This window comes from Anser cygnoides, chromosome 3 (genome assembly GCF_040182565.1).
Source record: "Anser cygnoides isolate HZ-2024a breed goose chromosome 3, Taihu_goose_T2T_genome, whole genome shotgun sequence".
Classification (NCBI taxonomy): Eukaryota; Metazoa; Chordata; class Aves; order Anseriformes; family Anatidae; genus Anser; species Anser cygnoides.
The window spans coordinates 72,738,520-72,766,314 of NC_089875.1; the positions used below are offsets into that span (position 1 = coordinate 72,738,520).

The 27,795-nt window shown below is 40.8% G+C and overlaps 1 protein-coding gene and 1 long non-coding RNA gene across 4 annotated transcripts; one reads left to right on the plus strand and one right to left on the minus strand.

The window, feature by feature from the left end:
* Positions 1-185: 185 nt before the first annotated feature.
* GTF3C6 (general transcription factor IIIC subunit 6) lies at positions 186-7,312 on the minus strand. 3 transcript variants are annotated; one of them, XM_048081096.2, is made up of 6 exons: positions 7,156-7,312; positions 6,270-6,350; positions 3,386-3,449; positions 2,785-2,829; positions 2,531-2,641; positions 186-834 (listed from the first exon to the last, which is right to left on the minus strand). In XM_048081096.2, exons 1-6 carry the CDS (start codon positions 7,216-7,218, stop codon positions 461-463), a joined length of 738 nt encoding a protein of 245 aa, XP_047937053.1. In that variant the 5' UTR covers positions 7,219-7,312; the 3' UTR covers positions 186-460. The 3 variants fall into 3 exon arrangements, with proteins under 3 accessions (XP_047937053.1, XP_047937052.1, XP_047937054.1); XM_048081095.2 differs by having other exon boundaries at positions 2,531-2,644; XM_048081097.2 differs by having other exon boundaries at positions 2,531-2,644; positions 7,272-7,295.
* On the plus strand, positions 3,024-27,053 carry LOC106032584 (uncharacterized). The gene is made up of 3 exons (XR_007169877.2): positions 3,024-3,109; positions 12,848-12,958; positions 26,915-27,053. It is a non-coding gene; the product is annotated as an uncharacterized lncRNA (long non-coding RNA).
* Positions 27,054-27,795: the final 742 nt, after the last annotated feature.

The window sequence follows — 27,795 nt, forward strand, 5'->3', positions numbered from 1 at the left end:
ACCAGTGATTTTATCAAACCTTATGAAAGCCACCTTTATTTGAATTTTTCTTTCAGTCAGTGCAGTACAAGAACACACACAGTAGGCAGCTGTGACAAGGTGAAGCTATACCTGAGTTTCAGGACTTTCAACAATGTTTTTTTTTTTCCCCTTTTTACAAAGCATCCCAAACAGTACAATACATCAATGTTTTTCAAAGGCATTTAATTATGTAGCTGTTTCCTCTTCTTCAATTTGAGGTAGAGATACACACATTTCCAATTGGCATTTAAAAACAAACGAAGCACTACACCTCTCCCCACTCAACTCCGAACACAAAAGGAATGCACAAGAACACGTCAGTTTTTCCCCCGCTAATTGCTCAGATAAATTGGAAATCATGTCATAGCATATACATTTGGTCTTCAAAAGCTGGCCCATTTAATTCCACGAAGAAATCCTGAAGAGATGAGAGCTGACATCACGGAGGGGTATCATCTAAGGCAACGCTTCCAGAAGGAGAACCCTTTGCCTCAGGAGCAGGACTATGAGGCAGAGGAAGAGGAGAGGCATCTACTTCCAAGCCGTGCTGCTTTCCCAGATCGCAGTTCGTGTCAGAATTTCCTTTGTCACTCACCTCTCCCTCTGATTCTTCAGCTAGTTTGTCTTGGGCCTGATCACAGTTCGTGTCAGAATTTCCTTTGTCACTCACCTCTCCCTCCGACTCTTCAGCTAGTTTGTCTTGGGCCTGAGCTGACTCATCAGAATCTTCCTTTTCATGCAGAAAGCTACAAATCATATTAGGCCTGCTGTAGGAGAAGTCTCTGTCCTTGATCTGTAACCACTCCACACCATCTGATGCAAAGAAGGAAAACTGATATTAGTGACTAAAGAAGTGAAGTCTTAACAGCATTTGTTCTTAGCTTAAGTTTGTTGTTTATTAACCCTGAGCCAGAAAAACATTTAAGTACAAGAGTCACTTGGGATACAAAGATACCTATCAAAAATTTGGAGCAACACCAATTTGTGTGCTGAGTCTCACCCCAGGTTCATACCATTCATTTTCCTTGAAATACAGGGCTATGAATAACAAAGGTATTCGATAAAGAAAGACCTGTTTAAAATAGAGATAAACTTAGCTGTTGATAAATTAACAAGAATATGCATAGGCTAAACTTACTTCAGTAAGACATATTATATAGCAATGGGTATTTATCTGCTGTCATTCAGGAGAAGATACTGGAATGACTGTGTATGATTCATTGAACTCATCAGCTCAGTGTGGAAAGAACAGTCACAAGGAAGGTGCAATTATTAGGAAAGTAACGAAGAGTAGGAACGTCATTATGACAAAGCACAAAACTATGCTATGCTCATGGCACAAACACTGTGCCCTGTTCAACCCATACTGTAAAACTAGAGAGAAAGCAGAACTGGTCAAAGCAAAAGGTTAGCTCCAAAGAGACTTAAAAGAGAGATTAGAATTCTACTTGGAGGAGGCAGCCCAGAGGGATGTTTATATCTTTCAAAACACAAAGAAAATATTTTACAAATACAATGAAGAGAACGCAATGTTTGTTCACCTGATTCTCAGAACATCTAGTAACATGACAGGGAGTGATACAGAGAGCAACCAATGCACCACCTCCCAAAGTCAGGAGCATCAAGCTCTTGCGATACATATTCAGACCCCAAAGGGAACTGCAATTCCACTCCCCCTTCAACCGACTTTTAGGCAATACACACTGCCAATTCGCAAGATGTTTTAGTTACTTTGCATGCACAATACTAAGCTTCCTTCAGGGTATAGAAACACAAAGTATTTTGCAGTAGGTAGCAGTGATGCTCCCTTGGGAAATAAATCGGCCTTTTTATTAAGCAGCACATTCTCTAGCTAATGTCACTTCAAAAATAATAGTTTCAGTGTTAGTATGTCCTACTTAATGACACGGAGAGGAAGAATGCACGGTGTTGATAAGAACGCTGATCTCTGGTTAGTTTCTAGATAACATTTCATGTTGTATCTCCCATGAGCAATGTCCCACTGACTGTCTCACATTTAACATTAAACGGCTACGTGTTCTTAAAATGTGAAGCAGCAACGCTGACTTGAGTGAAGAGCAGCAACTAAAAGCAGGATGCTGCTAATTAGCATTGCTGTATGTAGTGGATACCCAGTACCTGAATATGCAGGAGAATTTTGTATAAAAAAAATTCCACAGAAGTAAAGCAAACATACAAGCACTGAGTTCTGCCTACAGAATGAAAAACCAAAATGTATTCTCTGCTATGTATATCCTTGCAAGTAAGTTAAATTCAGGTACAATTAACGGTAAATTCACTAAGAACAATTTAGTTATAGTACATAAAATATGGAACTTCTTGCTAAGGACATTGTGAATTTTCAACTACTACATAGACTCAAGAAGTCATTCCATATATTGATGGAAATAAAAAAAATCAGTGAAGAACAATTCAATGCAAAGATATTGCCTCAGATTTGAAAACCAGTGCCGAACTTTTAGAAGAGTAAGAGCACAGAGGCACTAACCAACATTCTCTTCTCCTTCCTTCTTCTCTGTCAGAAGCGTCCGTGTCATATTCAACTTCTTCATCGTATGGCACTTGTACTTGAGCTGTACTTTTTGGTTGCCTTCTGCATCTACTATGAAAAGAGGAGAAAAAAAAAACAATACCCAAAGCCCAATCATTATAGTGAATTCCACTATCAGCTGAAACAAGATGAAATTATTTTGAATTTCACAGGCTGCCACAGCAAACAGGACATCAAATCGTAACAATTACCATGCTCTGTGTTTTCTTCAAAGACCACGCAGGTTCCCAAGGCATCTGTGGAAAACAAAGTGCGACAGCCTTAGAGACTAACTTTCATCAGCCAGAGATACCGCACCCACTGGAACAGCTCGGGGAATGTTCTGATTTCCAGCCTCATCTAAAGGCCCTGCACCTGGTAACCACTGCCAACTCAGAAGCAGACAGGAGCACCACAGTCACTGAATGTTACTATGAGAGGGTTCCAGATTGTTTTCTTCCCTATTTTGTCACCACAGGGGGCAAACAGGAAAGCCGCAGACTGCACAGCACATGAGTCCTGCTTGTATGCGAGACAGTAAGCATTAGGGGGCACTCCAGGGCATTTTATATTCTGTGTTTTTCTTTCAGAAATACAGCTGGTACACCCCAGAGTCAGCTTCCAGGCACACCTTCCAATAACTAAACGTGAATGCATGGCTAGTTTAGCTGGTGCTGCTCTATATAGTATTATTCAGACACCATCCAGAACTTCACTGCTTAAGGGTCTCACATCTTCCATTTGCAGTGAAATTAACTGATATTAAGAAAGTTCTTTGGGTTACGTGAAAAGGAGATATATTATTTTTCCTACCTTCGTATTCCCCTGCAAAGACGTATCTGTCCACTTGTAAAATGGGCCTCTCTGTCTCTATTCCCTACAAAAAGATGGAAAAAATTGCATATATGTTACGTGTCTGTTAGTCCAGGCAAATTTCTTACTCAAGGACCAGAGCAGACAGATATAGCAGAATCTGGATTACGTTAATTCCTTGGAAAGATAAATGCAGGTTAAAAACAACAACAACAAAACAACATCAGGTAGCAACAATAAAAATAAGTACTCCATCACATTACACATATGAAGTAAGAAGTTTTTTTAGGTATTAGAGAAGAGGAGTGCATTCCAGACTGTAAACCTTTCCCAAACTATCAGCTTCATGTGAAGAAAAGGACATCGTTAAAACAAGATTTATGCAAATGAATTAGAGAATTCAGCAGAGCCTATTATTTTACAGAAGCCAGCAGATTCCTGGAAGGTGAAGAGATACAATTAAATTAATATTTGTTAGTTTCCATAAAACATAATAGAAGTAGTCATTAAATTGGCCCTGTAGCCTTCTGCAATGTTAGGCCCAGGGGTGAGAGGGCAAGGGGATGAGTTTTCTTTCAGGTTTTTTGGGAGGCTTAGTTAAACAGTGCTAATAACTGTTACAAATGGTATAGGCAGTCTTTCTGTAGAATCAGTGTACTGTTAAAATACAACAAAAACAACGTTTCATGACAATTTTTTCAGGCTACCACCATACGTGCTACTTTAACTATATTAAATGCAAGGAAATAGCCAGATAATACTGGTCTATTAATTACAGCAAAATCAATAATGCTGAACTGGTATAGAAAAGGCTCTAGTATGTTAAAAAGGACCAGAGGAATGTAGACCAAACTTCAACAAACTATCCACTTAGGTTATAGTAAGTAATTTTAAAACACTTATTTCTTCTAAGAAATTGATTTAACCCCAGTGTTAAGTTCACAAAAAAAAAAAGTTTGCATGGAAAAAAAAAGAGTTATTTTCTAAGCTCCATTTAACACAAGTTCTGCAGAGCAGGAAAACTCCCAAGCTTTTGGAAAAGACAAAGAGTCCAGCATAAAGCATTACAAAAGCAGCGGTTCAACTGCAGGGTCACAGAAACTCCTGTCATTACTGTGCAGGAGTTGGAAATTGCTGTTATTAAACAAGGATGGGGGAGTAAGGCAGCATTTCTATCAGCTTGTTCCTGACACTACAGCAGAGCCTCCCATGTTCTACAGACACTAAGCCTTTCCAAACGCATAGGCCAGGAACTCAATATTCTTCTTAATATATAAAAATGATCACCTGGATAGAACACATTTAAGGCAAAATGTTTACAGTGTCCTATTAAAAAAAACATTATGCATAAGTATATGCCAAAAGTTTTCAAGATGAGGCACCATGTAGTAAATCTCGTAAAATGCAAAGTATCATACAAGTTAACAGGAATTTGTGCAATTTTCCTCTCATACTTTTAATGAATAGAAGTACCTAAGATTAATGTTCTGTGAGTTTTTTTCAGCAGTTGAGGTTGAGAACATCAATAGCAGTAAGCTAGCAGGTAAAATTTCTGTTTATTTTATACAGCAGGAAAATCATAAAAAGTTGAACAGTACTATGCTGCAGCTATAAGGTTTTTAATATTCTATACTTTATTTCTTTGGTTGATTGGAAGTCCTTTTTTAGATCATGTGAAAATGGAGACTGTCTTCCCCTTATATGACCAGCATCACAGAAAATGTGATGATCAGAATACCACAAAGCAAAATCTTTTATTGGAGATTTAGGAAGTTTTCCCATTATATATGAAAAAATCTCAAGGAATGCTTACTCTGTGGAGTGAGAGCAAGAGGATTTCTGTATGAGTAGCATACAGTGAAGATACTAAAATGTTTTTCTAGCAGCATTATAAGAGAATCTCAAAGCACAACATTTAAAAGCATCCCATTAACATTACTGAAAAACATACAGCCATCCAACAACCAGTACTAAATCATCAATTTAACACATTTCAGCTGACTTAGGTTAGATCCAAGAAAACCTACTTATAAAATCACTTGCTTATAAAAGCATAACCATCCAGTAATGGCTAACTTTTGAATTTGGATTGTATTTCTACATCTGAGATTTTCAAAATTGACTTTACCACCTCACCGACAGTCTGATCAATGGCATGCTCTGAGATGTACTCTTCCATCTTAGCAACTGACAACCTGTAATAGAAGTCTGGTTTCACAAATTACCCGCATGTCAGTAGTACTTGTACAATCTACACAACTCTCATAGCTTGAGTAGGTTTTTGAAAGGCAAATCAAATTTGTCCCATACAGAGAAAATGATTAAAACAACTCAAAATAGAAAGACAGGTAAGCTTAATTCTTACAATAACTTCACAGAGAAGCAAACAACCACACATCCAAAACTTTTTACCATAGGCTTGAGACTGAGTTATCCTTTACAACACTGGAACCTGTCAGGCAGTATCTACAAGAAAACATTTTAAGTACAGCGCAACACAGACAGATGTGGTCTTTGCCTCTAAGCTGAGTCTAAGTTTCTTTAAGAAATGTGCTAAACATTTCTTTTTGTTTTTAAATGTGTAAAATACATTATTTAATACCCAACTAAGACCTTAAAAGCAGAGGGAATAATGGTCCTAGCTTATAGATACCTCTGAAAATATTTCTTTATATTTGTGTAGTATTGTTTTCAGAAACAACATGCCACTTCTGACAGTGAGAGACCACAACCTGCAACCAAACACAGTCAAGAGAGTGCATGCAATTCTCTACTAAAGATTTGATGCAAATGTTATCAGTTTTAAGGAATTTGGAAACATCCCCACTCCCTTGCTCACACGTGTACTCACTTACCCCTTTCCTATTGTGCTGTAATCACTCACCAAAATCTTGCATTTGTTTTCACATTTTTCTAAGAAGTCTGAATCGATAATTCCTGACAGTTCCACCATGACCAGCTGCTCCTACAAGATAAGTTTATAACACACATCTGTAACTGATGTATCTGAACTCTTGAAAACATACAAAGATGAAGACCTTCAGAATAAACAGACCCTCAAAACAACTTATTCTGCACTGCCTACATTTTCCAAACGTTAAGTATTTACCTAGACAAGATATTATAATGAGGGGTTAAGTGAAGCAAATGTTGTATGATATGACCACTGTTAACTCTTTACAACACACTGTCTTGAAATCCATTACTATTCGCAACTCCTTGATGTTTGGGGTGAGGAAAATTCAAAAAGAAAATAAGAAAACAAAAACTTTTAAGTATTTTTATTGAAGGCAAAGCTTTCAAGAACTGTAAACTTCTGAGTAAATGTGAATATACATAAGATTAGAAAAAGCAATAGTTCATCTTTTCAGACGTTACAGTGATAAGAAACAACTGTTACCAGGAGAGTGCTTTCTGCTAATACTGGTTTCCAGCAAACTTTAAGTAAAACCGTAAGGATGTAACTTTGGAAACATGACCCCTGACGAGACAGAGAAACACAACGGGCTGAGGGCAACGCGACTGCCCTGCCCAGCCAGGGGGAGCCATGCCAGCTGCTCGCCCCGGTCCTCCTCACACACCCGGCCTCCTCCCGCGGCCTCCCCGAGCCGCACAGACACGCGAGGAGAAAAGGAAAACCGCCATCTCCCTCAGCGCGGCCCGGGCAGCCCTTAGTGGGACACAAGCCCCACAGGGAGGCGGCAACACCGCGTCCCTTCCCCTAACGCCGCTCCGGGGAAGGGGAAAGCCCGGGGGGCGCGCTGACCGACCTCCACCTCCTCTTCGTCCTCCTCTTTCCTCTCGCCCCCCTTCACTCCCTCTACCGCCGCCATGTCGCCGACGGCCGCCCCACTCCCTCCCCTCAGCGCACACCACGTGACCGCACCGCCGCCATCTTAGGGGGCGAGCGGACCCGCCCCCCGCCGCCCCCAGCAGGAGGCGGGCGCCTGGGCGGCCCTTAAATGGCGGCGCGGCAGCAACGGCCCCCTGGCGGCGGAGGGGGGGAGCGGGCTGGGGAGGTTGTATGGGTATTTAAGGATTTCAGAAAAATAAAAATAAGTTTTTGAGTATCTAATTTCATGGCCTGCCACTAGAATGAGATAGATAAATAGGTGCTTAGCTCATTGAACGCTTTTGGGAGAGTTCTTTAATGAGCTTGTAGCTTTTAAAGGTGTATATAAATGTTGGTAGTTGACCTTATCCTGCATCATACAAGCACATGTGCAGTGAACCCACCCTTTAATGGTTCTTAACTGTTTTCTATTTACTGAATGGTTGTATTTGATAATTACGTTTTTGGGCCAGGTCTTTATGTCTTCAGGTAAAATTAGTGCGATTCTAAAAAAAAATCTGCCCGAATAAATCAGAATAAACACCCTATTCTAAATACACATTTAAAAATCATCATAACTAACAGAGCTTCTATAACATCTGATTAATACCATTGTCTTCTTTTAATTTAAGTGACTTTCTAAAAGTGCTGAAAGCCCTTATGAGAACGTCAGTGTGGGCTAGATTAGCCTGTGTAAATCACAGGCTGGCATGAAGTGCTAACAAAGGAGCCAGTACATTTCTTTGCTTTTATTACCAGCCTCAGTGTCATGTAGTAACCGGGGTCATCTCAGTCTTCTGAGTCAGGGTGTGCGGTTGGGTGATGGGAAATTTTTGGTGCATTAGTGCTAAATGTATTTTAAAAGAGGCTCTAGCTCATTGTCAAGCTGAACTTGCCATGGGCAGTGGTGATTTGCCTTGGTCTATCATATCCTTGCAAGCATATTTCAACAATTTCTCTCTTAAATGAGTTGGATGAAAATGATGCTGTAAGGATCCTCGCAGTCTGCCAGGGAGATTGAACTGCTTGATGAGATAAACACAGAAATATATGTTTTGAGGATCCAGGGCTTGGATTTCTGTGGCCTCAGCTAGCAATCCTGTCAGTACTTGAAGGGATTTATTTGTGCATGCTGCAAGAGGCAAGTACTTAGGTGGTACATAGGTCAGGTTGAGTCAGTGACAACCAAATGGTAAATTTAAACAATTATGTTTGAGATCTACATCTCTAATATGTATGCATTGGTTTCTGTGGGTTTACTTGCAATTTAAGCATGTTAATGCATATTTTAGTTTGAGCTGTCTAAGTTTGCACACCTTAGTTGTGGAAGATCATAGATTAGAGACTTGGACTTCCTTTTTTAGCAAATAAACATTATTGCAGTTAAGTTACTTTACAGAAAATCAGAAAAAGTTCACCAAAACACATAATGAATAAATCTGGCTTTCTATTTTCTCTTGTTTCTCCATTTTCTTTCGATTTTTATCTTCATGCTTGGAATTCCTTCCCAATCCTTTTGCAGAAAGCAACTGCCCTTTCTTCATTCCCTCCTAAACACTTACTTTCTTTGTGAGGCCCTGGCTGTAGTTTGTCTAAGTAAAAAGTTAAATGTTCTCTAAAAACACAGAATGAGAGAGAGTCTTTGTTTAATTTTTTGAGTTTTATCTGTCTGTTTAGATGGTGAGTGCCTGTGGTCAAAACCCTTTTGTATTTTGTAGTGAAAAAAGACAGAATTTAGTAGTCCAAAATGATAATAGATGATATATTTAGGTATACATGTGTATGTTTGTATATATACATATAGTCAGTGTGTCTGTACTGTTTGCAGAATTGTCTGCTTCAGAAGAGCATTGTAGTTTCTAGGCTTATTTTAAATTGGAAATGTAACTGAAATTGATAATGTGACAAAACGTGATTGCCTGTGAGTATCAGAAGGGACTCCTCAGTAAAATACTTTTGTGTGAAATGGCTAAATACAGTGCTGTGAGGTGCAAAGAGACACAGAAGAAGGCTTGTGAGAGACTAGTGTGTATTTCTGGCTGTAGACCTTGGACAGGAGGTCAGGGTTACAAAACATAAATCAGTTGTGGGACAAAAGTAATTTGCTGGTAGTATTACAGAGGATGATTTTAATTTCCCTAAAGCTACATTGATGAGCCTCTTTGTTTATGAATTTGCAAGCCAAACCTGCTCATAGGGGTCACCAAAAAAGTCTGCCAGATTCCTTTGTGTCTGTCTTGCCTTTTTGAAAAGCCCCTTAAAGATCATGTAAAGAAATCCTAGCAACCCTGTTAGACAAAGCACAGCCAGGGAAAAGTAGTAAAGTGAAGGGGGTGTTTTATTTCCACAGTGTTTATTCTATCTAGTATGTCTCATCGAAGACTGTGGAGTGAGATGCAGCACAGTAGGAGGGAGAGAAGAAGCTGAGTGAGGGAGTCCTTTTTATTCCAAGTTCTTAATTTAGGTGCTCTCACTCCAGTTGTCTTGGAATCAGCATACCAAAAGCATGGTAGGAGGAGGGAGGGAGAGGCTGGGAGGGATTCTTGGGCACAAATGATCCTACAGTGTTCTGCTGGGCTTCTGCTTTTATCTTAGCTGAAATCAGATTCCAGCATTTACTTGTAGATCCTTAAAAGTTATAACCAGTTCAGCAGCTAAGATAGTGCACTTCAGTTTCTGCCACTGCCAGGGATTCATCACTCCTAATCTGGAAGTTTACCATAAACAGCCCATGAAAAAAAAAATAATACAAGTAACAGCCTGTGAGATCACAGGATCAGTGAGGTGGGAGGGGACCTCTGCAGGCCACCTGCTCCAACCCCCTGCTCAAGCAGGGACACCCAGAGCTGCTTGCCCAGGACCATGTCCAGGTGGCTTTTGAGGATCTCCAAGGAGGAGACTCCACAACCTCCCCGCTCACCTGCACAGTCACCTGCGCAGTAAAAATAAGCGTTTCCTGATGTTCAAATGGAAGCTGCTGCGTTTCAGTGTGTGCCCTTTGCCTCTTGTTCTGTCACCACTGAAAAAGCTGGGCTCCATCTTTGCACTCTCCCTTCAGGTGTTTATGATGAGATCCCCCTGAGCCTCCTCTTCTCCAGGCTGAACAGCCCCAGCTCTCTCAGCCTCTCCTCAAAGAAGAGAGCGGGCTGTCCCAGTTCCCCCTGAGTTTTGTGTCATCAGCAAACTTGCTGAGTGCACTCTGCCCCCATCATCCAGATCATTAATGAAGATGTTGATCAGGATCATCTGGTATTGACTGACCCCCAGGGAACACTGCCAGCTGGCAGCGTCCAAGCAGACTTTGTGCCACTCACCGCTATTCTCTGGGCCCGGCTGTTCGGGCAGTTTTCAGTCTACCTCCCCTTCTGCTCATCTCTCCAGTATCACAGCAGCTTCTCCGTAAGGATCCCATGGGAGGCAGTGTTGAACGCCTTCCTCAAGTCGAGGTAGACAAGATTTACTGCTCTCCCTCATCTACCAAAACCAGTCATTTCATCACAGAAGCTTATGGTGTTGGTCAGGCATGAATTCTCTTTGGTGAATCCATGCTGACTACCGCTGATGATCTCCTTCATGTGCCTGGAAGCAGTGACTAGATGCTACCTCACCTTGCCAGGGACTGAGGTGGGGCTGCAGTTCCCTGCGTCCTCCTTCTTGCCCTTTTTGAAGGTAGGAGTGACATTTGCTCCCCTCCAGTCTTAAGGCACTTCTCCCAGTCACTACGAGTGATCAAAGATGATTGAGAGTGGCCTTGCAATGACATCTGTCTGCCTGCTCCCTCAGCACTTGTGGGTGCATCCCATCAGAGCCCAGGGACTTGTGTACTTACAGTTTCCTTAAATATTCCCTGATGCAATCCTCTTCTACCAAGGGTACATCTTCCTTTTCCTAACCTTTCCCTTGGGTCTCTAGGACCTTGAATTTCTGAAGGCAGGTCTTGCTAATACAAATAGAGAAGAAGATGTTCAGTACCTCAGTCTTTTCCCTGCCTTGTGTAAGGCACGTCCCCTGACTTGCTCAGCAATGGGCCCACATTTTCCCTCATTTTCCTTGTCACCTATGTACTTACAGAAGCACTTTTTGTTGCCTTTTACATTCCTGACCAGATTCAATTCCATTTGGACTCTAGCTTGCTTAACTTCCCCTCTGGATGCTTGGACAATGCCTCTGTATTCCTCCCATGTTAAACATCCTTGCTTCATCCTCTGTACACTTCCTTTTTGTATTGGAGTTTGGCTGGAGCATCTTGTTCATCCACACAGGTCTCCTGCCTGAATTCCTACTTGTTGGGATGGATCACTCTTAGTCTTGGAGGAGGTGACTCTTGAATATGAACCAGCTTTCTGCCCTCCAGGGCCTTATCCCATGGGACTCCACCAAGCAGGTCCTGGAAGAGGCCAAAGATGGCTCATTTTGTCTCGCTGCCTTTTCCTTGTGGGAAAAGGGCTCAGCTCTTAAAAGCAATGAAAGCTGCCTCCTGCGCACAGCCAGCTCAGAGCTTGCAACTCCTTACTTCCAGTGAGGAGTTGTCTCCTGCTGATACCAAGTCCTGGGGTGTATGAGGGGAATAGCAATGGGAACATCCCGGGGAACTTGGTGCTGTATCCATAAATAGGAGGAAGACGTCTTTCAGCCCGTGAGTGATGGGACAGGAGGAGAATGGCAGCGCAGAGCTCAGGATTGCTGCAGTGACCTGCGTGGAGTCCTAGAGCTGGGATCCCTCCCAGTAAAACTCAGCAGCTGATCGTCTTTTGAAGCAACTGGTGACAAATGGAGAGTAAATGATGTTTACTTGTTATCCAGCTGACTCAGAATAGGGTGGCTTTCTATGGAAGTGACTTGTTAATTTACGAAATGTTAATGTTTGGAGTCTTTTACGTGACCTCAGATTATTTGGCATCAGTTATTTGAGATATATAAACATAAATTGTTACACCTGTTGGGCTGAAAGCAGTTGGATGCCCTGGACTTCAGAGGTCACTGGGAATACTCATTATTTTTCAGGGCCAGGCTCTTATGGCCTCAGCTGGCTTCTCTGTATTTGTTTAAAAATGCTTAAAACAAACTGATATAAAAGGCACTTGGCTTTTTTTTTCCATACAATTTATGTAAAAGCAGATTATATTCCATATTTATTTACTGATTTTGATCAGTGCTTCCAGGGCTTAGTTTTATGAAAGTGAAATATTTTTATTGAATTGTGTTTTGTTTTCGTTATACATGAACACTGCTTTGCCTGTTAGTGAAGTGCTTTTAAAAGCATTTTTTTTTCCACACCTCAAGAACTGCCAAAGTGGCTTGCAGCTCAGGAAATAAAAAGTACTTATTAGTCAATCTGCATCAGAAACATCAGAGTCTTAATTCAGTAGGCTTTTATTGAGGTGTAACTTGGCAGCGATTTGGAATTCCTGGTAGTTTAGTGCTTTTGTGGGTATGTCCACTGACCTACAGAAAGTTTTTCTCACCCAGTATAAAAAGTAAGAATCTTGTTACTGAAGCCTGAGGGAGAGTAAATGGTATATGAATTTGTTTTTCTTACTATGATATTACAACAAGGTGTTAGAATGTTGCTTCTTAAACGTTAGTTCCTACTATGTGGGTGAATTCATAAATGTTCTGTATTTTCAAAGAACAGGACAGAACTGCCAAAAGTGAAGTAGGAAGTGGAGTCATCTGAACAAACGAAGTCCAGTTAAGCAGCATACAGAAGGATGTGCTGAGTTACCTGTGTGTGCATCTCTGTAAGTACTAAAAATCCATTGCCCCATAAGCACCAGAATAACCCAAATCCGGAGTAGGAGAATAGGAAGAGCTGTTCTTAAATCAACATAATGCAATACCACGTATGTTAGGCATTTGATGGTGGGAGGATAACCACTGGAACATGCCACTGTATAAAACATGTAGAGATGGTAAAAACAGCCTTTGGCACTGCTGGAGAGTGTTCAGTCAAATCAGAGTTAAAATACATCTTTAAAAATAATTTATATACAAGTGCTGTGAATTGAAATTCAGTTCCTTAGTAGAAAAAGTATCTTACTGGGACTGTAATACCTAGATGGTGCCAATCACCTCCTGATATGGAAAATCAAGCACTGTAAAACAGAAAATGAAAAAGAAAATACTGTTCAAGTACTCTTGAGTATTCTAGGTAAATGTCATATTGATTGGGATGATGAGACTTAAATTCTTGGTGCCATAAATTTTGGGCTTCTTGGAGGGAATAGTGAAGGAACCCACAGGATAGAAACTAACTCTGGGCTCGATTCTTGATCACCATTGTGTGTGGTCAGCTTCAAAGTGCTTTTATGGAAAGAGCCCTTCTGAAATACTGGTCCGAGTGTACCTGCCGTTGATACTCTTGCAGCACAATGAAGATTTGCTTGCATTAATGAGTGCTGCAGACTGTGGCTATCAAAAGAAATTAAGCTGCCTTGTAATACGAAGTTGTTCTTAGGGAGTGACAAATGGTTAAATGGCGGGAAACAAAAGGAGTTTTGGTAGGAGTAAATGGTCTCTTTTCAAAATGAAGAGATCATTAGCAGAGTTCTATGGGAATTAGTACTCTTAAAAATATTCCTAAATTACTTAACAAAAAGAAAAAGAAAGTGGATGATAACTCAGTGTTTTTGGGGTTGTACAAATCAAAGCCTCCTGCGAAGACCTACACATGAGTGTCTGGATGATAAAATGTCAGGTGAATTTCAGCCATTCTCTGGTTTAGGAAGTCTTGAGCCAAAGGTTGCTGAGGATTGAGACTGACAAGGTGAAATACCTTTGTGTGCTGGTCCTGCCTGTTATTGTGCTCTCTTCCAGGCATTCAGCATGGGCTGATTTAGGCAACAAAGTTACTTACTGACTTGGTGGATGTTTTGATCTAGCTCAAAACATGGCCGTTTTGGGCCCTTAAGTATTTGATTCAGAATGACAAACAAAACAGATCACAGACCTGTGAGACTCCTTTCCTAAAATTGTAAATGGACTCAATGGGAGACTGGACCAGTACTTGAAAGAGGGATCCACTGGGGACTGCAAATGAGCAAATCTTACCAGACTCAGGACATAACTGAGCTGAGAACATTTGGGAGTACACCGTGTGTACTTACGTTCTTCACTAGACCCAGAGGTGAACCCTTGTATCTGCTCCTAGATTCTGTTTAGTAGCTTCTTTTTTTTTTCTTTCCTGCAACTTAACTCAACTTGTGCAGAAGCAGAGGAATATAACACAGTAGATGAATCACAGCAGATGACAGAATGAACGGTGGAGATCACTGCAAAGATCCTGCTGTCACTTAACATACCATGGCAGCTGGTACGCTTACAATTACTGCTTTTTACTTAAGAAGGCATCACTACCTGGCAAAGACTCTTTTTGAGCTCTTAAGGAATTCTGTAGAGGAAGACTGTGACAAGTACTGTTGTGAATGATTTTGAAGGCTTTGAAGCTATTGGAAAAGTAATTTTGAGGAGTTACGCTGGCTTTGTCCAATGCAAACCCAGTGCACTGAGCCACTGACGGCATATCTTGCTTCTGTTTTTAAGAGGAAGGATGAAGGGAGGAGGGGAAAGAAGGACCTGAATCTGTAGCAAATCTGTACCATTTCCACTTCTTGAGGAAGAAATGACAAACAAAAAGCTGAAGCTAGGAAATTGCTATAGTTAACCACACTTCCAGTAGTTTTTGCTTTCCTGGTTTGCCTCGTTTGATAGATAATGTGTCTGGGAAGCAAGGAAACTAATGCAACGTGATAATCTTTTCCATTCCCATTAGATCTTAAAATATCTTACACGTAGTGCTGTTTTAAGAGGAGAGTAACACTTCAGATGCAACAATGGAAATGACGTGGTCTCAAGTATTAGCTGGTAAAGTAGCATTCTATAAAGTATCACTTTCCTACTGCAAGACAATGCATATTTGTGTATTTTCAATAATAATTAAAGTATAAAGCAAGTTAATGGTTCTATTCAGTGTTTTTTGACTTGGCTCGTAGACACAACCAGGTACCACGCTGATGTGGCTGTTTTGACATGAATACTCACACCACCATATCCTGTAAGGTTTTGTTGTTTCACTTTCAATGTGGTTTGTATTATGTAATTAAAGTGCAATTATTTGGAGAACCACTTCACAAAACAAAGCTTTTGTTACAGCACACAATGCCTAGGGTCATGTGAGGGTACATCTACATGGATGGGTGCAGGCAGTGACGCCTTCTCTCCGCCTGTGCCCTGAACCAGCCAGCTGGGAGCCAGCTCCCATCTAGCAGCTGTGGAGCCGTGGTGCATGTGTTGCAGCCTTATTAGCTCAGGCTGGCTGAGAGGCAGGATGTATTAGCTCGGTCTCAGAACCGTGCTAATGTGGCCACATGATTTCTGGAAAGGCGCTGGTCTTCCGTCCAGCTGGCTCAAAGCAGGAGTAGAGCAAAGACGTGACTGTGCTGGCTTGCAAGCTACTCAGAAATGCAGGTCAGGAGATTAAATTTGAGGGATTTTCTCTATATTTCTGTTGCTGCTGTCAAGGAGACTTTTACCTGTATTTAAAAATGAAAAAGTCAGTGCTGACAACTGCTTCAATTAACAGTGAGCTTGTGATATTTTTCAATACTGAGGAATGCACACTTTTGACTTCTGAACTATACAAAATTGTGTTCTTTTTTTAAATGTCCTTTTAAAGATTTTTTCCCTAGAAATCCAAATGAACACTTTAAAAACCGAAGGTCGGTTACCCTTAAGGCTTAGAGACCTCGCCATCCTTTATTACTTACGTTTGCAGGGAAACATAGCTGCTTTTTCCCAGCTAGCAATTGAGAGAGCTCAGATTCCAAATTGAATCTAGGAAACTCTGGAGGAGTGGTTAGCTGTCTGAAAATACCTCGGCAGTACCTACCGATGATTTGATTCTTTTCTTGCTGTGGAGATCTGCTCTGAGGACAGAAAACTTTATAAGTTCTCTCGAGGATTTCTAAACAGTGAATAGACTTCTTCAGCCACTCTATGCAGTTCTGTAATAAAAATGGAAGATATCAAACCCCCTTGGTGCTGGTCTTTTTAGCTCTTTTTATTTGCTCTCATGGAGATTCTGGAGGCATGTTGTTTACTTAGGACCGTCTTTTATAGTCAGCAGCAATACATGTGTTATATCCTCTACATATCGCTAATTCAGGAGTCCCTTTCCAATTTCAGTTCTACAAAGGGAAGGCGGGAGATGCAATCTTTCTGGATTTCAGCAAAGCTTTCAGTACTGTTTCTCACAGTATCCTTCTGGACAAAACATCCAGCACACAGCTAAACCAATACATGGTATGATGGATGAACGATGGGCTGACGGATGGGGCTTGAAAGTTTATAGTAAATGGGGTTACATCAGGCTGGCAGCCAGTCACTAGTGGGGTTCCCTGAGGCTCCATTTTGGGGCCAGCTCTCTTCAATACTTCTATAAATGACCAGGATGCAGGACTTGAATGAGAGCAGCCCTGCAGACAGGGAGCTGGGGGCTCTGGTCAGCAGCAAGTTAAACACGAGCCAGCAGCGTGCCCTGGAGGGCCAGCCGTACCCTGGGGTGCATCAGGCACAGCACGGCTAGCCGGTATGGGGAAGGGATTGTCCTGCTCTGCGCTGTGCTGTGCGGCCTCACCTCGAGCACTGGGTGCAGTTTGGGGTGTCACAGTATAAGAAGGACATAAAACTATCAGAGAGTGTCCAAAGGAGGGCAACAAAGATGGTGAAGGGTCTGGAGGGCAAGACGTTTGAGCAGCTGAGGTCCCTTGGTTTGTTCAGCCCCGAGCAGAGCAGGCCGAGGGGAGGCCTCATGGCGGCCTGCAGCTCCCTCACGAGGGGAGCGGAGGGGCAGGCGCTGAGCTCTGCTCTCTGGGGACAGCGACAGGACCCGAGGGAACGGCATGGAGCTGGGACAGGGGAGGGTCAGGCTGGGGGTTAGGGAAAGGTTCTGCACCCAGAGGGTGCTCGGGCACTGGGACAGGCTCCCCAGGGCAGTGGTCACGGCACCGAGCCTGATGGAGTACAAGAAGTGTTTGGACAACGCTCTCAGTCTGGTTTTTGGGTGGTCTCGTGTGGAGCCAGGAGTTAGATGCCATGATCCTTGTGGTCCCTTCCAACTCCGGATATTTGGTGATCCTATGATTCTTAAATACTGAATATTATTCTTAATAATAATAATAATAATAATAATAACAAATCTTTTTTTTTTGATAGTTTCATTTGCATTTATGTTTCTAAGTAAGGTCTTGTATGATATTTCTTGTTTGTCAAGATCGTTCTGCTGTCCAAATTCTGCAATTTGTTTTTAAGTTGGTGATTTGTTCTTCCCCTGCTCCTGGAAATGGAAATGCATTGATAGCTACTTGATAGAAGTAAAAATGAGTTTTAGTCTAACACCAACAAATCCTTTTCTCAGGATGAGATGTGGAGGGACACACGCAGAGGGAACATTTAATATCCGCATATTCACTATGGGCTGTTCCTAAAACAGACCATTTAGAAACACTCTTGTTAGATTTGGCTTTGGTCTTTGGTACTTTATTTTTATGTAGGGATAGAAAACCTTAATCTGTTACTTTATCAAAGTAAAAATAATACAGAGCAGCGGATGTTGTACATCCTTTTAACCAGAGTTTTAAAACAGGCATTACTTAAATTTGTAAGCATGCATTGTAGTCAGACTCATTCACTCCCCAGTGGGCAAGCTTCCAATACCTTCTTTTGTAACTAATTTTATGCCTTTTAATTGCATTTATTGCATTCTGATTAGTTCCTACTGAATAAAATATTGTTCATTGAATGGCGATTGATAGTGAAGTACATTCATTTAAACACGGTACCTGAGTTATTACAAATACTACAAGATTGCTGTTAAGTACTGATTTATCTGGCAGGGCCTTTGCACTGCAATTGAGCAACAGAATTACAGGAGATGAGAGAAAATACCCTTTAAACTTAAACTGCCATACATATCTGTGTTTTGATCTGTTGTTATTGCTTTAACCTCCCTAAAGGACTGAGCATGACATTCCAAATGTCAGACTTGAACCTCTTAGCATTTGGGTCCATTATTACTATCTATCATGGGCTCAGGATTTCCCTGAAAAGAAGAAAGAGATTTCTTCCCATCTGTTTTAATAAATTGAAGTCTGTGTTGGCTTTTAGATGCAGATGCCCTAATGACAAACCCACCAATTAATTAAAATTGGTATTTTAACATACCAAAATACTTCATTTTGAAGGGGACATTAAAAAAGGTGCTATGGCAAAACCCAAGTCATTCTGTCTTTAAGGACTAATACCATACACTTCTACTATGCATATATATGAAAGCATGACCAGTACCTGGAAGAAGAAAAGTTTTTCCCATTGTATAAGCTACAGAGCAGCATTTTAGACTTGCTCTCCCTTATATTCAGTGTGCTAAAGCACGTAATGATGTGTGTAGCTGGCTCCATCTGAGTTTCTTTAAGCTTGTTCAGCCTTCACTGTTCTGGCAAACACAAAATGCAAGGCAAAAAGCATTACAAGCATTACAAAAACCCTTCTGTCGTCTTCATTTTGGGAACAATCCAGATGGAAAGATTCTGCTGGTATCAGTCCAGCTTTGGACTGGTCTGGGCAAAGGACTGTGTGTTTGGCAAGAGCTACAAAATGGCCAGTTCTGGCGTTTCCAGCAGGAACAGTGGTCACTGCCAACATCTCTCTCTACTTCAGTTTCTTTAATCAGCTCAGAGTTTGCAGGCAACAGCCCTGAATTTGTGACTAGAAGCAAAAAGTGAAGAGAAAATGCCTCATGCCTTCTTCTGTGCCTTTCCAGTCAGCTCTTCCTCCCACGTTAGCAGATGCAGAGTGACCAAAGTGTAGTTGGCTTTGCTGCTTCTATGGAATTCCCCAGCTGCATCCTTTTTTTTTTTTTTTTTTTTCCCCCAGGAAGTGTGTTCAAGAATTTTAGAAACTAATCCTCATGCAGCTCTGAAACAAGAGATACTCTGATGAGTATCTTTGGTGCTGGAGAATGGTGGTGATCTACCCTATACTTCCAGAAAAGTCGACCTCTACATCTTCAAGCTGGTGACTTCAATCAATGTCACTTTGGTTTCTCAGAAGAGAGAGCATCAGACCTCTTGATCTTCAGGACACATATGTTTATTCTTATGTAGCCTTAAGATTGTCTTATCAAAGGAATCCTCATTACACTGGGGACTCAGGGTCATTGCTAATGAGGGACCATTTCATTCAGCCTCTGCATATTGCCACTTTTCTAGCATCCTGGTTGCCACTGGTGCTTGTGTCAAGTGAAGTAGAATATCCTTATTTCCATGCTGAACAACTGGTTTATAAGATCATGAAAAGAATAAGGACTTCAGTTCCTGCAGACAGTCGTACTGACTCACTGCAAGTCTGGGTGTCAAGGTGAAGGAAGACCCATATGTCACGTCTCACTCCCATTTGGTCCTTCAGAAGTTTGGACAGATAGTTGGCCATCTTCCTGGGTGGTTTCAGAGGACGTCAGATTTAATTGTATTTCAGGAAGCTTATCAGCAGAGTAAAATCCTGCACGTCTCTTTGGATTGTATGGCATCTTGTACTTTTGCTTCATGCTGTGCAGTAGTTCCTTAGGAGACTGAGTCCACTCAGCCTGTTCTTCAAGGGAGAGATGCCTATCGCGCTTGTGTTCTCACAGGCAAGCAGGCAACCACTCCTCACACCCCTGCAGGGTCCCGGTAGTGGTGGAAAGTACGATCCATCATTTGCAAAAGCCTAACTTTAAATTTTCCCTTTCTGTTCCAGGATGCATAAAATGTATCCTGCTGCAGAAGGGTAGAGGTCCATTCAGAAATCTAATTGTACAGGACACACGGTTCCTGAAGTAACAGCAACTTCACATCACAGTGTCTTATAGAGATCAGGCTCTACTGCTAGCCACAGGGAAATTTGGTTAGATTTGCAAACAGAGAGGTCAAAATAGTTTAAAGAGTCTTCAGTCTTGAACAATCTCAAATATTAAGAATTATAAGACACTTGGTGGGCTGTTAGCAAATAGTATATTAAAACTGTTTATATGTTGTGTTTATAGTTTGCATATTTATATACAAGTATATGCAGGTGTATTTTTTTAAATCTAAAATATGTATCACGTGGAATAGAGATTGTATTTTTTTGAATCACCAACACATAAACTGAAGAAAGAGAATATTTTGAGAGATTCAGTATGAACTGACCACCTGTTTATGTAACCACCTATGTTTTGTGATTTAATCCTTCTTCCCAAATCTGCCACATTCCCCAGGGATTTGTATACAATATTGCAACAAAAAGGATATACAGAGTCCTGCTTCTCTGAACACAGAAGAGATCAAGCAGAATAGTTTCTCAGAGCTTCCATTCTTTTTCAGTTAGCACTCAGCCTAATAGTTTTATCATTGTGCTTTTCTCTTTGAGTCATTACTGGCCCTGCTGTGACTGTGGCTGGCTGTTCCTCCTGTAGGTATTTCTGTAGTGGTTCTTCAATATACGCACGCAGTCACACCAAGCAGTACCCTCCACTTACACCCTTCTGATTTCTGTACAGATGCGTGTTTATTTTAGACAATGACATATTTTGAGAGCTCTTGACCTGGACAAGGAGTGGTTGTAATTATACATAGGTTTTGACATTTTTAACCAAACGCATAATAATATAGCTTGACTAAAAACAGTGCTAGCATGTTTCTCCAGCATACAAAGAGGTGTATTTATGTTGTGTAAAATGAAGTGCTCTCCTGGCTTTGCTTGACTGAGATCTGTAACGTCAGGAAACAAATGTAATCCGTAGGTCGGCTTTTCCACTAAAATCCGATAGTCAAGCTTTACTGCTGCAAGAAACCGAGAAGTGGCTAAATGAGATGGCAATTGTCCAAGTTTGCAGCTGGATCACAGTTCTTTAAAAAGGGGCTAGACGGGACAGTTTTATGAAAGCTGGTGACTTCTCTGTGTCTCTGATAGCTTCTTCATTAAAAATTGATAGCTTTCTCCAGGAGCCGCTTCATTTCTTACCTACTGCTTGGCCCACTAACACGAGGAGTTGAAGAGAAAGTCTCCAGTTTGTAACTTCTTGTCTGCTGAGCCCTTCTGGGTGGTCTGCATAGCTGAAATATTTCAGGAATGAAGTATTTGAGAGATTACGATGTTAAGGGAGCAGGTAATCAGAAAACATATCCTCCTGTTCTGTAGCAGCACATTAATGGAAGAGCTGAAAGGCACCAGTATAAATTGTTCAGCTTTTCCATGTCATGGCACTTAATAACATAGTACAGCTGCAAATAAACCTTTTATAAAGTTTAAAACCAGAATGTTAGAACTATGAGTTTACAGTCGATTATCTTGCTAAAACCAGTAAAAGCACAGCTGAGCAAATTAAATACTAACATTAAAAACAATATTAATCACTGAAGAGTACCGTCAATCACAATGGTGGCTGTTCACACGTTCATTTTGTATCATTTCTACTTGTTTCCACTAGTCCTGTCAATGTCATGCTCAGTATCCATGAGCTGTAGGTACTGGAGCTTCAACAGGTACAGCCTGGAGACTTCAGTATTTTGTCATCTTCTTAAATGTGCCAGCTTTCCCAATAGTGCAACAGTGCACTAGGTACAATATATCTTCTGTAACGGGAAGGAGTCATTTTGATTACCTTATTTTTTCTGATGTATTATATATATAGATGTGTATTGAGTATGTCTGTAAAATACAAGTCCGTAAGAACCCTTAAAACTGGCAAATTTGGGCTGTGAGGGAGATGGTTGGGACAGCACATCCTATCTGTAACTGTACTAGTAACTGCTTTTAGGCAGTAAGTAGCACGTAAACAACACATCTCAAAGTCCAGTTAGGCAAATGAACGTATAAGGAGTTCTCCATATCGTAAGTGCCTTACTGGATATTGTAGCGGTGTTGGGAATGCCTTAATAATTGAAAAACCCCAGATTCCTCCCTCCTCTCAGCTAATGCAGCAGTACTATCTTTGCTCTAGAACATCATAAAGTAAAAACAGGAGAGAGTCATCTCAAACAAAGAGAAGACAGTGAGTTTGGAGAGGATTACCAGCACAGAATGGCCCTCAAGGGCTTATTCCCTCTGATTAGTTTTAGGTTTCATCCTGAAATAGTGTGGAAAATGCATGTTACTGCTGCAGAGGCTGTTAGGGATTGTGGCTGCAGGATACCAGAGCAGCTCAGAAGGCATCTTCTACTTAAGCACAGTCTGATTTTATTTGCCTTTTTATAACCTGGATTCTCACTTTGCAACTGGAAATCTTACCTTGAATTTGGCTAAACAGTTTCTAAACCCTAATATCATGTGCTGTTAAAGATGAATCCAGTGAAGCCGACAGATTCACATGAAGTTCCTCTTTGTAAGATACAAGTCAATCTTCGGGACTGGAGATGGCCATGAAGATACAATGCCTGCTGTGGGTATGGGGCCGACACGCACTGCTTTTAAAGAGTAACCTTTGTCAGGTTCAGAGGCCAGTGCCTTGTCTGAAAGAAGCAGTTGACAAAGAGGCCCCTTATGACTAAAGTTTATGAGCAAGAAAAATGGACTTGGAACATTTTGTCTGTTCAACATTTGTCTGTTCAGCTCCCCTCTACAGACGGACCGGACAGCACACAGAAGTGAGGATGGAAGTTAGTCCTTGAACTGCAACCAACAGCTCTGTTCAGTCCTGTTCTGCTTTTCTCAATTTTCCTAGCTTTGTTGGTACAGCTTGCTAAAGAGTAAAACAAGTACTAAATCCTTACTTTTGCCCACAAAGACAATAAGATTTAACAGATGGGAATTAAACAAATGGAACCAGAACTTCCATTTCTATGGTCATTTCACAAACAAGCCAGAACTCTAACGTGGAGGCAGGTATCTACATACCTACAGTCAAAAAGCAGTGAGCCTATAGAAATCATTTGCACAATAATTTCCTTGTAACTGTGAAATATGAGCACAATCACATTATGTCATAACAATATAATACAAAAAAAAATGTTCTCAGAAAGACGAGCTATAATATGGAATTGCCTAACAGGTGTGTGGTCTGTCTTCCTTTTGAGAAAAATGTGAAATAATATAACTGTAACTTATTTGTGGTAGTTGCAAAATTAACAATAATGCTATTGTTTTATCAGTCTCAAAGTCAAAATCTATGCTTATTTTTAAGGGAAGTTCAATTTAAAATCTCTCTGCATTTCCAAAATAATGTTGCTAAGTATCATCTTACTCAAGATGAAACACAAATTAAATATTGCAATCTGGATCACTGAGACCAAGTGCTGCATCCACACAGAGTTTTACTTTGGAGCAAACCATTTAGGAAGCTATAAACAAGAGGTAGCTGCCTTCCTAACACATCTTCAGGAATGGATATATTTTTGGTCAGTGAAGCCTTCAAAAGAAGGTCCAGTGCTACGGAGCTCATCTTGAGCAGCCTGTTTGAAGAGCTTTTGTTTCTGCTCAAATAGAAGCAGAAAAATAGCAAGCATAGACTGTGCGTATGTCTACGGGTGCGGTTTGGCTGTCACGCACATGCTTTATGTTTTTGCACTCGAGCAATCCTCTCAGTAGCCTAGTAAAAGTTATCTTAATTAACCCATGCTGCTGTTTACGAGTTTACAGTAATTGATGTGCCAGCATCTACATGTTTACTCCAGCTATGTTTAACAGGTGATACTTAAGTCCACTAGATTGCACGTATCAGTCAGTCAAGCAAAATGTAGAGTGGAGGAACATTTTGAAAACCAGATGGATTTCTAATTTAGCCTTTCTGAGGTCAAACACCTTGCATATTATAAATCTTTTTTTTTTTTTTTGAGAACATAACATACTCAAGTGGTACTAGAGAAATGAAAAGATTTCAAGTCAGAAACACATTTCAAGTCACAAAATATTATGTTACATACTATAGATAATCTGAAATTTGTACCTGGACTCCTGTTTATTGCAATTAAATTTAAGTTTCTGCTACTCATTAAAACAAGTGAAGTAAAAATCAGTGGATAGCAGGGATGGAGGAGAGGAAGAAGTTGCACTTTTTGTTATCTTTTAAGACCGTAGAAAAATTAAAGCTGGAATGAACCCAGCTCAGACTGGCAGCAAACTGAGCTCTTTTTTGAAGGTGTTGACAAAATACATTTTTTCCTCAAGGAAGCCTACAAGTTGCTAAACAAATGGATGTCAGTCACAGAACACGTTGCTCCCTGCCTGGAAAGGTCACTGGCTAAGGATCCAGTTTGACTTCTCCTGGGGCTAATGGATTTTTTTCTGGGTTTGGATGGAGCATCAGCAACCTTGCGCTGGCACCCTTGCTCATTCCAGGCTTAAAAAGCAGTAGTTCCAGTGCCTGTCTTCAGATGGGCAGGCACCGTAAATTTTAAATATTTAAGATGAATTTAGAGCAACGGACTGAGTGAATTGGCATAATTTAGAAAAAAAAAGAATGTGGGGAAAATAACAAGGACATTTTAGATTACGTAACTTGAATTTACAGTTTAAATGAAACATGCGCAATAGGAGCTAAGTAACAGCAAAAACATGGCTTTGTGTTTCAGCTAATCCAGGAATGAAAAAGGCAAAGGTTATTATATTCATGTGTCTGAATTTGCTCTTAAATGTGACTACGCATGTGCATATATGTATTTAAAATTGATGCCAGTTGCCAAAGGGCAGAGTTTAGCACCTTGCAGATAAACTTTTTATCAAGATACAGCTCTCAGGCAGCTGCAGAAGCAACTCTAGGGCCTGCTTTATTTTATTTTTTTAATGTAACAACAGCTCTGGTATTAAGTACAGTGTGTAACAAAAAATAATAGAAAACTGAACCGTTAACTCGGAATTTGGCTAAACCTTACTGTTTTCAGTGGTACTTTCTTGCGGGCATGAAATGTACTAACAGCAAATATTATAAGCAATTTTTACACTAATCCAATTTCCCCCAAAAAGCAGGTGCCTGCCTGAACTTCAATATGCGAAACACCCCTTGGACTAGGACAGCAGGAGTAATTTCACAGCATGAAATGCAGGAGTAATTTAGTCTGAAATTAAATTTGTAATTGAAAGTCAAATGGAACAAATTTCCAAGAAATGTGTCTCACTAGCTTTTTAATGACAGATTTCTCTTCCAAGTGCTCGTCTGTAGGCACAATCACACTGCAGCTCTGCAAGCATTTGAAATCCGAATGTTTTTTACTTGAGCGTATTTAAGAAGATGCAGCTGATTCTTTGCATTCCTTTCAAAAGAACCCTGTTTGCTTAGCTTCCTATAGCTGAGTCAGTGCAGTTCTTCAGTTGCTCATTAACTTTCCTACTGAATTGTCATTGCTGTGGTTGCACAGAACTTAGCAGGTCATTGCTCAACTGTCCTGTTCTTTCTAGGCTTTGGCTGCAGGCTCTGCTTTAACGCTTCAGCAGGCTTCACATTATGTATAATGGATATGGAAGCAATTTTTTCCACCTCTAACAACTTTGGCTGTACAGCTTGGGAGAACATTTCACTTCTGGAAAAGATTCTCAGCATCATTTCCAAGCCTTGTGCCTTTTGGGCACATTGCATTGCTTGTAGGACTATCACTAGGCAAATTAGGTTTGTATCACCCCAGGTGGGAAACCTGAGCAGAAGTAATCAATTCAACATTTCTTTGCCAATAGCTAATCCTGCACCACCCCAAAAGTTAGACTGACAGGTACCCCTTCCTAGAGTTGTTCTGCACTCACATCCGAGTACTAGTCCGAGTACTAGTGCAGATTCCATCTTTTTGGCCAAAACATTAAGGTAGAGACCTTGGACTGAAAACCATGTGGCTTTTAATGACTATTTGAATAAACATTCTTATCTGAGGAACCTGAGTGAGTGCTCCCTCAGCACCTTTGAGGGTGCAGTTGATACACCAGAGGGAAGGGATGCCATTTAGAGGGACCTTCCATTCAGAGGGACCATAACAAGCTTTTGAGGTGGGCCCATGTGAACCTCATGAGGTTCAACAAGGCCAGATGCAAGGTCCTGCACCTGGGCTGGGGCAGTCCCAAGCACAAATAGAGGCTGGGTGGAGAATGAATTGAGAGCAGCCCTGGAAGTGCTTAAGATCAGGTTGGATGGGGCTTGAAGGCAAAAAGTTCACAAGATATCGAATTAAAGACAGGCTACTGAGGAGAAAAATATGGAAGTTTCTAGGCATGCAGAAATGAAACTAGAAATGCCAAGTTGTTTTTAAACTGCTAAATCAAGCATGTGACAGCACCAGAAAAAAACTAAGTCTCAAGACCATCTCCTCTCATACCACACAGCTTTGTGCCTAGTAGTAGAGTTTGTGGAAAGAGATACACTCCCTACACTACAGATGGCATTAAGTTTGACTGTTAAAAATAGACATGCACAAACCCATGGGACTGGATGGAATTCATCTGAGAATGGGTCATCTACAGGGAGTCCTTACAACATCTTCCACTCTGCCCAGTGTATCAGTTACACTAGGAGTTAAACACAGCTTGGCTTAACTGTTGTCCAGTTTGCTACCTCAAGGCCATCCACCCCTTTGCAGTGGTCCTTTCTGTAAAATGGTGGAAGAAACATGAACTTGCAACCAGTTGTTTCTTCTACTGGTCTATCTGTTTCACCTGTGTGTTGCTGCGATAAGTAGAATGACAAAGATCCTGTATTCTGTTGTCAGACACCAGCACCATTTACAGACAGAAGGGTTACTGTGAAAATGCTTTTGAAGAACCAACTGGAGATGAAAAATGTGAAGATGAGTAATTTCACAGGAAATCTGGGAACTTCAGGCAAAGTGAGCCAAACTAGAAGAACACTGACTACTGGAGATGGATCTTTAGTTTTGGAAACATCAGTCTGGAAAATATTCTTCAGAGCTAAGTTACTGCTAATTTGTCATAGCTGAGACTACTCCGATTTAGACAGCATCTCACTGCTGTAACCTGGAATGTCGTCTTTTAATTAAAGAGGCCTAAATAAGCATTTTCAACAGTGTTAAATACCTGGTTACTTCAGTTAAACACCTAGCTGATTGCTGTGGATATCTGCATCACTAGAGCTCTGTAAGTAGGGTTAACTGTAAGTAGGGTTAAACTGATGCTGCTATTTCTACAGGACTGTTCACATGGAATGTGGAAATTTCACTAATCTTTCTTGCATCTGATTAGCAATGAGAATCCTAACCACTAGCTTCCAGTCTCGTTTAGTCTCCAGTTTAGGTACATGCCTACTTCATCTCAAGAGACAAATTTCACCTTCAACTCTCAAAGTCAGTCTAAGCTTTAAGGTACCATAAACTTTAAGGTACCATAAACACATGTCAAGGCTTGTTACATAAGACCAGCAGAAGCACGAACTGGCTTAATTCAGAAGAGTATTTTAAATATTTAATGTCAAGGAAAAATACAGATTAGATTATGACAGATCTCAAATCTGTGTTTGTTTATAGACACTTTTAGCCTCAAGAGCAGCTTAACATTTTCATTTGGCTTCCTCTGACATGCCATCTCACTTTGAACTACCAATATGAACAGTTGAGATGCATCTCCTACAAAGGCA